We start from the raw sequence: 10,886 nt of genomic DNA, 5'->3' as shown, positions 1-10,886 counted from the left end.
CAGAGATATGAAAGACTGCATTTGAGAACTTTGAAAATTCTGTCCTCTAATAAATAGGGGTTTTTTCCCCCAAGAAAAAAATTGTTTTACACTTCCCTATTTTTTTCAGAGTTGAAGATTCTGTTGTTAGTATGGTTCTCCAATAACTGTGGTGCTGTTTTGCTGTTTATTTTGCAAAACAAAATGCATAAAAAATAGAATGTTGCAGAGAAAGATGAATTGAGATCATGAAACAGACAGTTCTATGGAAAGCCACCCCCCGTTCATCAAACAGAAACTTTTCCTCCATTGAATTGTTGGGTGGTGGTGACTGTAAACTGCTAAAACTTCCACAATGCCATAACTCAAGAATGAGAGCATACATAACAATGGAAATCTTCAGTTGTGGCAACACTTTTCCCTTTCTCTAGGGGTGGGATTCAAATTTCTTAACAACAGGTTCTGTGGGTGTGGCCTAATTTGTGGGTGTGGCTTGGTGGTCATGTGACTGGGTGGGCATGGCTTGCTGACTGGGCATTGCTTGGTGGTCATGTGACATTGCAAGCATAGCTTTTATGTAAATATTATACATATTTATGTAAATATTGATTTTTTTTAATTAAAAAAAGAGCAACTTTTACCCAAAAGCAGGCAAAGCAGGCAGGCAGATCGAGTTGCTCACAGAATTACAGATTCACTTAGTGATCTATCTATCTGCAATCTAGCTGATTCTGCACTGAAAAGTAGAAGCTTCAGTCGTAAGGAAAATTCGAAGGATTTCCTGCTTTCTAGCTAATTGGTAGAGCAGAACAGCTGATGGTCGGGGAAAAAAGGAAAAATAGCAACTTTCCAAACCAGGCAAGTTGGATGGCTCGCATGCCAGGTAAGGAGTGAGTGTGTGGGAGGGGCCAGCCAGCGGAGTCTTTTGCTGATTCTCCAAACTGTGGACAATCATAACACATGTGCGTGTGTAGCGTTTGCAAGAAATCATCAGCAATGCCACCTGGACAGCTGACAAGCGCTGCATTCGGGTGCGCAGTGTTTGAAAATCCTCTTGTTTCCTGTTTTTTCAACCTCAGCCATGCCGCGCAAAGTAGCTGAGGAGGGAAAAGCAGGGAATAAAGCCTGCCTAGAGCCCAGGCAGGCGGGTGGGCCAAACACCAAACCAGTTCGGTGTCAGCTGCTCTTTGCAGCTGCTGGTTTTATAAGCCGGGCCGAACCGGTAGCATCCCACCCCTGTCTTTCTCTCTCTGAAAATGGAAAATTGTTCCGGGAAATACAGAAGATCATATGCATCCTTTCATAATAGAAAGCCAGATTCCACAAACGTGCCTGGCAGCTAGTCAAGTGATGACAACTTGAAGGCAGAGAGATAGAATACACAAGAAAAATTAAGAAACATAGACTAGGCCATGTTAATTATAGAGTCATGGAAATGATGCTCAGATTGCAAAGGTTCATGAGAAAGTATTGTAATGGAAGGGGGCCTGGAGGAGCAGTAAGGGGGAAATTTTGGCCTTACAGAGTTTCCCCAGAGAGAGGCCTAGAGTAGCAGATTGTGCTGTCCCAAGCTTAATGGGGAAGAGGTTCAGGATAGCCACATCCTAGAAGGGGATAGATAGATCTAGTAGATGAGAAGGTAAAAGCTTTAATTTAAGGAGGAGGAAGGGGAAGGAGGAGAAAGAGAAGAGCAAGAGGGAGGGGAAGACTTCTACAATATGACTAGTTGCATTACTGTAAAATACAAGGACTGTAGGTTTTTGCTGCACCAGATACATTTTTATATATTTCTTTAAGGAGACAGCATTGGAAATGTATGTTGTTTCTAAATACCTGATTATTTCCAAACACACAGATGACTCGTGAAGGAAACAAATAGATGAAATTATTCTGGAGCAACAACATCACCCCTCGGAGCCCCCATTTCAATCTTGCTGGCTTCTCCCTGTCCAAAGCAGACCTATCAGATCAGTTCCCCATCTCCTTTGTTCCCTACTGGTGGGCGTGAGTTGGCCACATAAATGGCTGAGGTGAGCTGCTGCCTTGATCGCTCATTAGAGTCCATAGTTAAATTTGGAAAGAAGATTGCTATTACCAGGGTACCATGGAAACAAACCTCTCCGCTAATGGAAGACACTCCCTCTTTCTCCCTGATTTGGTAGGGTAGTGAATGGGAACAGTGAAAAAAAGACATGGGGGAGGGGAGAAAAACAATTTGGGGGGAATAATGTAGCAAGGAATGTGTGTGTGTGTGTGTGTGTGTGTCTGTGTCTGTATCTATGTTCTGTACAGGTCTGTACAAAAGACACCAGAGAACTGTTCCATATTTCCCAATGACTTGAAACTTATGTAAACAGTTTTTATTTAGAACTGAAAAGCACACTGATACATGGGCTTAATGAATGCTTCTTGGAAAAATAAAAATACTTTTCCTTTTTTATCTATTTATTTACTAAAATTCATCTTGCATATGGGACAAATTTGATTTAAAATACATTGGAAGACGGAAAAGGAAGCTAAGAGTACTGTGGCTTTGACTAGATGAATCAATACATTACTGATATCAAACTTAGAATATTTATTGAAGGAGGCATTGGAGGAGAAAATTCTCAAATGTTGATTCACCTGGATACTTCAATAGAACAAATGAAGGGTATATATTTCATACATGTCAATGCCAGGAGCCTTTTCAGGACACAAGAACAAAGATTCTACGCCAGTGGTCCCCAACCTTTTTGTACCAGGGACCAGTTTCAAGCACAAACACTTTTTCAAGGACCGGGGAGAATCGAGTTTGGTGGTTTGCTTGCAGACGTTTCATTACCTGACTAGGTAACATCTGATGTTGTTACCTAGTCGGGTAATGAAACGTCTGCCAGCAAACCACCAAGTTCAGGAGCGCCTCGGCCCTGCCTCCCTCAGCCCCATCCCTCAGGTGTCTCCCTCCCTCCCTCAGGTGTCTGCCTCGTTCCTCTCTCAGTCGCTCTCTCGCTGCTCCACCAGCCCAGGAAGAAACTGCTTCAAAGAAGCGGGGGTGGGGTGGTTTCCTGTCGCCTGCAGATCCTCCGAGCGCCCGTTTACCCCACCCGCCCACCCGCGCAGTTCAGCCCAGTGCTCCGTTCTGCCTGCCTGCCTGCCTGCCTTCGTTCGGAGCAGCTTCGGCTGATAAAAAGAGGCGAATAGTTATTATTCTCAGCCGAAGCTGCTCCCAAACAACCACACAGGCAGGCAGGCAGAACGGAGCACTGAATTGAAGCGCGGGCGGGCGGGCGGGGTGGGGGTAAACGGGCGCTTCGGAGGAGCTGCGGCGACAGGAAAAGCCACACCCGGCTTCTTTGAAGCAGTTTCTTCCTGGGCTGGTGGAGCAGCGAGAGAGCGACTGAGAGAGGAACGAGGCAGGAGGAAACCGAAGCTGCTGAGCCAGAGAGCAGGACAGGCTTGGTTGCTTCCTCCCTCCCCTTCTCTCATTTGTGTCCTTGATCCCCGATCCCAGCAGCATTCACCGAAGGCGAAGAAAGCCGCCATTTTTTTAAAAATTTTTTTATTTGCAGCCCGGTACAGAGTGCTCCACGGACCGGGACCGGTCTGCGGCCCGGTGGTTGAGGACCCCTGTTCTACGCTATTGGTTGAAGTAACATTTTCTGTAATACTAAATGGTAGGCTTTCCGGTATGAACAGTACAAAAATGATATATACAAATACTGCTTATTGCATATGATGCCAAATATATTCTGTCTAGGAAGCATGAAGGAAAATTAAGGTTTACCATCACCAGTCTGCCAAAAATCTATAGGTAAATGTGCAAAATGATTCAATCTTAGAATTTGTTTCAAGAAAATTCTACTGCTTCTTGTGTAGCCTTTACTATGTTCTTTCTAGATTTTTTTATACCCCTTAATTTTTTTAATAAATAATTTCAGGTGAAATACATACCCAATATTTTTTCCTCCTATTTTTCCCACAACAACCTGTAAGGTGAGTTGGGCTAAACATGAGTGACTAGCCCCAGGTAAACCAGTTAGATTTTGTGCCTAGAATTCCTGATCTCTTGGTTTCTAGCCTGGTGCCTTAACTAATAGACCAAACTGGCCTATTTGATATTTAATGAAACTTTGATATTTTAGTACAACTTTTATAAGTCATCCAAAGTGTATTTTAAAAAAAAGATTTTAAATTTCCAAAAGATTTGTATTATTTATTTTAGGCCTTTTCATTTGTATGCTTTCTTCACTACTTCCTTTCCTCTGATCACATCACCACTTTTCTTTATTCTTCCATGGCCCCTGCTGATTCAACATCTGCCATAATAATTCCTCATTTTCACTTTTTTTTCTGCCTTGGCACAAACAATTCAAATTTTCCAATAGGTGCAAGAAATAGCAACGACATTCCTCCTCAATACATTGGTATTATATTATAGGAGATATAATTGGCCAAGAGAGGAGTGGTAGATCAATTTTGGGGGAAGTTATTAAAATCTGGGAGAAAAACAACAATTTTGAAAGACAGGTGAAAACCTGTCAATTTGAATGTATTTAGCAGCTCAGTGAAGCACACATAGTAGAAAATGTACTTTGTGGCATCTCCAGGTGGGTTTGGAAAAGATCGTTTTGTTAAGCAGTAGACAGTTGCAGCCATTACTTTATCCAATTGAGAGTAAACAATACTGAGTTAGATAAATCAACGCAGGTGACTCCCTGTAGACCTTTATAATCTTCATTTAACCTGTTAAAGTATATTCTAAGATGCCAAATAAAACCAAGCTTTGGGGATTTGAGATAATCAGAACACAGCATGAAGGGACAACTGGAAAATACATGCTGATAGTCCTTCTATATTTGATCTAGATTTAATTTCATATCTGGATTAATTTGAATCTGCAAAAGACTACAAAACAGGAAGAAGAAAAGATTCTTATCTGTCAATAATACACAATCAGCTATATGACTTTTCAAGCCAGTTTAATGAGATTAAGGCAATATTTTACTTTCTGTTTTGCCTTCCATGACAAAAACAAATAAGTTCCATAGAATTCATATCAGTACAGAATAAAGTATTTAAATTATTTTATTTTTTAAATATTTGCTATTGCTCTGTCTTACTTTGGATGCCATAAGCAACATTTTTAGCATTCTTATTTTGCAAGGTAAATTTAGTTTGTACTCTTGAATAGATGAAAATAACAGTTTGGCACACAGAAGAAATTACTATGAGAAGTTGTGGAAAGGAAAAACATTGCATAACCTTTGAATTACTGCAGTAGGAATTTGCTACGTTGAAGCCAAGCTGTATGTCATCTTTCAAAAATTCATTATATGGAATTCTCATTTCTAACCATCCATTGAAATTGCCATATATCCACATACTTCTGTTCCATTCAGCTGGCTTATTTGTTTACCATTAAAATTGCACACCTACTGTTCCATTAAATCAGAAGGAGGAGGGATGAGATCTCTTGGGTTCAGCTGAGCAACAAGACAGACATCATAGCTGTCGTGCATGAGGGCTTTGATTGCAACAACATTCCAATTATTTTCCCAAGTGTCCAGCTCTAGGATCTCTTTGGTGATAACTTCATGCCGAGCTGAAATAAAAAAGAATAAGGTAGGAGTATAAATCAGATGAGTTCAGATACAAAGCCAGCAAAGGAGTCAGTTCTGTCTGTAAACAACATTTCAAAAATAATTTGGTGCTGTACTTAGAAGAAAAAGAGAGATGGCTATGGTTGAAGCCTAGTGCCATGCCTCTCCTGGAGTATTTGTCTTTGGAAAAAGGCGTCATCCAAGAGAGGCATGACTCCTGGCTTGATATTCCAAAATATACAACTATGTAGTTTGTCAAGAAATTCTACTTTGTGTGACTTCCATAGGCCATTCCCCTCCACTGTCCACTCACCTGCAACACAAAATAATGTGCTCATAATATTTGTTATCCTGATGGCCAATCCCTATCCTTCCTGTTAGTGCATCTGTTTTAAGTCACTGCCAAATAGGGGAGTTGTCTTGATCTGGGAGCACAGTACTTGTATCATCCTAGATGTGTTTCTTTGCTAGATTTACATCCTGCCTTTTCTCCAGGAGCTCAAACAATGTAATAGCATCCTTTGCACACATTTTGCCCAGACGGATTGGGCTGAAAAAGAACAATTGGTCCAAAATTACACAGGAAGTTTTCATGGCTGGGGATGGATTCCTTATCTACCCCTAGGTTTCCATCTGGCTTTGCTGCCCTCCCCTTTCAACAGATCACCAGCCAGTGTGAAAAACATCCACTAATTTGGGCATCACAATAGGAATGAGATAGTTTTATTGAACTGGTTTATTTTCCCTTTTCCTCACTTCCAACTTGGATGTTGCACTAATTAAAATAATGTAAAATAAAGATATCCATAGGGGAATATCCAGAAAGTAATAGCCTCTCTCAGAGAAGAGAGAGAGATGGGCCCTAACTAAATCAGTCCTATAGACCTGTAGAAAGTCAGCACCCACCCACCCTTGTAGAGAATGAAATATTTTGGGGCATATTAAAAAGGCAGGATAGAATATTTTGCCTGAAGGAGAAATGGGAAAAAATCTTAAGGGAGGCAGAAACCAACCCCAGTCTCCCTGCCCAAAGCAGAAACTGAGGATGCCAGCTTTTAGAAATGCAGATTTGGTAATCCATTCAGAAAGACTGGGTCAGACAGAAACTCCAGATAAGCAACACAATTATGCAAGCCAAAGGTTGACAAGATTAGCTCAGACAAACACTTAGGATTTGCATTTTCCCTTCTGCCTATAGAGCCAGCCATGACCCCTTCATGACCCCATAGGAATCAAGGTATAAAACCCACCCACTCTCAACTCCATTTTGTCTGTTGTCCCAGAACTGCACACTGTGTGTGTGTTGGTTCTGTTCACCAATAAATTGAATCTTTCTTTCCAATCAGCCTCCATTTTATTCCTGGCTTGGAACTGGATCTGGATTTTTCTTCCAACAGACCCAGCAACATGCTGGGCAACCGTGTTGACTTAGAACTGCAAGTAATAAACAACAACAGCCCAATTCAATATTTCTCATTATTTTCCACACACTGCTATGAGGAAAAGCAGATTATGGTAAACTTTTTCAAAAATATTGTAAAAGTGGATTAGCACAAAAGTAAAACTTCTTTCCCAGTGGGAAGTCTATTTTCCTCCCAGTGTGTTGTTGAAAAGATGCAGTAAAAAAAAAAGATGATAGATATGAAATCACTTCAAGAAACAAAGTGCTCTGAGAGGACAAAAGCTTGGAAGGAAATTGTCGTAGTGGAGGCTGGGTAGCAATTTGGTGGAGTGCCATGACCAACACTTCCAGAATATACTCTGATCACACCCACTGATGGTTATACATTACTTCACCTCTGAGGTGATGGATGGAAAAGTACTTATATTTGGGGCTATCCCTGGAGGGTATCAGAACAAGTGAGAAAATACTATTACACCCTACAGCACATGAAGCCATAGCATTGCTTGACTCACAGACTGGAGATAAGACAACATAATCAAGTCATGGGGGAAATTTTGTATTATTAAAGCATGGTTTCTTTTTATTTATTTATTTGTGTTTGTTAGATTTATATCCTCCCAGGAGCTCATACAGTAACAGTCACACTTTCACCACACTTATGGTTCCCACAATTTTTTGATACAGTTGTACTAAGAAGCATCAATTGTCCTAGTGAACTTCCACAGCTAAGGGGTGACTTGGATGTGGATCTCCCTGGCTCTGCTCTAGTACTTTCACTGGGGGATGACAATGCCTACAAATCATGGCTAAGCAGGGGTGGGATTCTACCGGCTCTGTCCGGCTCTGTAGAACCGGTAGCCCTGAAGAGTAGCAGACACAGAACCGGTTCTATGTCTGCTACTGTTTTGGCCCACCCACCCGCCTGGGCTCTTACCTAACCTTTATTTCCTGCTTTTTCAACCTCAGTTGCCGTGCGAGGCACAGCTGTGGTTGAAAAAGCAGGGAAAAAGTGCTTTTTCAAACGCTGCTTCCCTGCATGCAGCGCTGCTCAGCTGTCCAGGCAGCAAGCTGATGAAGATTTACACACGCCCGTAGTTAACCCTGTCGGATCCCACCCCTGTGACTAAGTTAAGGGTGGGAAGAGCTTTAGGAATGTTGAGCAGTCTTCTGTCAGTCATATTAAAGCAACCAAAAATGTACAATCTGGCACAACCTACAAAGAAGAAATTTCATTAAAACACTTTTAGACTTTTAAAGCATATCTTTGCATCTTTGTTTTTATGCACAACACTTCAGAAGAGGATAACACAAAATACAGTTAAGATGAATGACCTAGTACTCAGAGCATTTGGAAAAATAAGTGACAAAAGATAGCAAATCCATAGAAATGGGTTAATATGGAAAGAAAACTTGAAACAAAGTTGCAGTTCTGTAACGAAAAATGTTTGCATCTATCATCCAAATGGGTGTATTTACTTTCATACTCACTCATAAATATTTTTTGCAAGTTAAGTCATCTAATATAACTCATATGTATAGTAATGAAACAAATATGATGCTATATTTTACATGTAAAATTCTTGAGTTCCTTAATTATACCACAAGAAGAATCTAGTTAATGTTTCTCAAGAAAGCTTCCCTCGGAATATGTTTGTCTTGTCATTCTGGCTATATTTTTGTATCTTTTCAACTGTTTTCCCACAGTAGGTTGTGCAGCCTTGTACACTGTAATTAAATTGTTTCTTTTAGGAGAAGAACTGCAAGAAATAGGAACATGGGAAAAAAGTGTGACTGCTGCTAAGATTAATAACTTCTGTAGAAAGTGGCAAGCCACACAGAACTGAACCAGTGAGAATTAATATTAGATTTAGTGCAGAGTCAAAAAAGTCATTTGGCTTCATTATGATGGCATTTAAACATTCTGATCATCTTACAATTTTTATTTTATTGTTAAAGGCTCTTTCATACACGGGGCTATATAATTTTAAATTCACTTCAAATCTTAGTTTAGAATGTATACACTGTTAATCATATCTATTCAAGTTATTTTCAAAATTCTATCCAGAAATAACAGCACCGACAATAATAGAGGCTATGCATGTTTTTAGGGCAAATAAGAAAACGCCCTCCAGGCTTCAGGAAATGCTTTTAAAGCAAACAGCAATTTAATTCCTCTCTTGTAAGTTTCCCTGTTTGGAACAAGTAATGAATTTTTAAGAAGCAGTTCCATTCAAGCAAGCCTACGAAATCAAAGCCAAGACTTTACAATAAGCGGCTTTTAACGAAGGCTGTAAAACTGTGCAGTAACAGAACCATCAAACAAGACGAAGTTTTGGTTCAGAATCCCTTTTTCTCCTCTTGTAAAGATGGAGAAATGGAAGAATCATTGATTTGAGCTTTTTGAAACCTTTTGCAAAACATCAAGTTCTTTGCTGTAAATGAGAAGTTGCTTTCATTTTCCCTATTTGTTCCTTTTTCTTTTTAATGCTTTTTTCCCCGTTGAAAACCTTGAGGCCGAACTTTTCTTATTGTTAAGAGAAACAGATAATTTTCTGTTTTTTTCTACACACACTGTGAGATCTCTAATTATTCTTACTGAATCTTGATAGCCAGTAGGGAGAGAAGGAACAATACTATAACCCAAAACATTTTCACATCTTACTGAACTATACTGTTGCCTTTATGTTTTGTCCCAATTCAAGAACTAGGTTCCTGGTTGATGCACACTACCATTATCAGTTTGGATATAGTTTTGAAATTCCTAATCCTCAAACTATTTGACATGGTTTTGACAATACTGTTGTTTTTATGTAAGCAAAAACATACATCTGTTTTTATGTAAGCAAAATTGATAATTTCTTGTCAGTTCCATTGCCAAGCTTTAAATCATGTAGATAAGTAGTGTCCTAGCCCTCCCCCTCTGCTGAGAGAGGGCTGTTCAATTTTAACATAGATGGCCTCTTTTACCCTTCTTTCATACCACTGGTCCTCTCCAGTGGTGGACTTTGCTGTCTTCAAAAGAGTAACCTTTTCTTTCAAATGCAGATGGACTTCTGAATCTTGCCTTGATGGGTTTGTTCCTATGTTGTTCCATGTGTTTGTGAAGTGGTTGTTTTGTTTCTCTAATGCACAGATTTGTGCGTCCCTGTATTGTACTGCATATATCACATTGCTCAGTTTGTGTTTGAGTGTTTTATGCTTGGAGTCCTTCGTGGATTTAAAGTATGTATATATGTTGTGCTGGTTGAAAATCCTCTTGAGCTTTTCTGATATTTCTGTGATCAATGCAATGATAACTGTCAGGTTTCCAAGTGATGAAATCCATTAAAAAAGAAATGAGTAAAGTCCATCTTCCAAAAGATGTTTGTTGTTCTCTTCTTTATCTTTTATGGAGGAACTTCTGCTGGATCTTTTTCTAGACTTGCTGAAGGCCCCGTTGGGCTAACCACAAGCTCTGAGAGCTTCCTTGATGTATTTATTGAAAAAGGGGTTTGAAAGAAGAATAAAAGAGGCCATAAAATTGAAAAGCCCTCTCTCAACAGAGGGGAAGGGATATGATACCACCTATCACCTGTCTACAGTTCAGCACTTCCAAGAAAGTTCCACATCCATTTGCACTCTGATTCAGGAGACCCTGAAGCAGAGGTGGCATTCAGCCGGTTCGCAGTGGTTCAGGCGACCCGGTAGCAAGAATTTGGTGTGGGTTGTGAAACTGGTAGCGACTTCTGGCCTGGCCATGCCCCCAAACCAGTTCCCCAATCCCTGGTCGCTCAGTTGCCCCACCCACCTGATGCTCGCTCACTCACACAGCTTGCCCACCTGCTGCTTGCCCCGCCCAGTCACTCCTCCCTTCCTATGTGGCACGCTGGGCCCTTCGTGGCTTGGCTAACCTGACTTCCCCACGTGGTGCCTGCACCCCA

At 40.6% G+C, this 10,886-nt stretch overlaps 1 protein-coding gene across 2 annotated transcripts in view; it reads right to left on the bottom strand.

Annotated features, from left to right (window-relative positions):
• Positions 1-4,923: 4,923 nt before the first annotated feature.
• Positions 4,924-10,886, bottom strand: part of KBTBD12 (kelch repeat and BTB domain containing 12) — an 86,117-nt gene continuing 80,154 nt past the window's right edge. For both annotated transcript variants that reach the window (XM_087954693.1, XM_087954695.1), the window contains one exon: positions 4,924-5,563. In XM_087954693.1, the coding sequence (XP_087810819.1) occupies positions 5,394-5,563 (170 nt within the window). In that variant the 3' untranslated portion in view covers positions 4,924-5,393. The remainder of the gene's footprint in view (positions 5,564-10,886) is intronic.

Source organism: Notechis scutatus, chromosome 2, assembly GCF_049901735.1.
Source record: "Notechis scutatus isolate UNSWTSFEM ecotype Mainland chromosome 2, rNotScu1.2, whole genome shotgun sequence".
In the NCBI taxonomy this organism is placed as follows: domain Eukaryota; kingdom Metazoa; phylum Chordata; class Lepidosauria; order Squamata; family Elapidae; genus Notechis; species Notechis scutatus.
The sequence above is the reverse complement of the archived record's forward strand: the minus strand, read 5'-3'. Positions and strand labels throughout refer to the sequence as shown.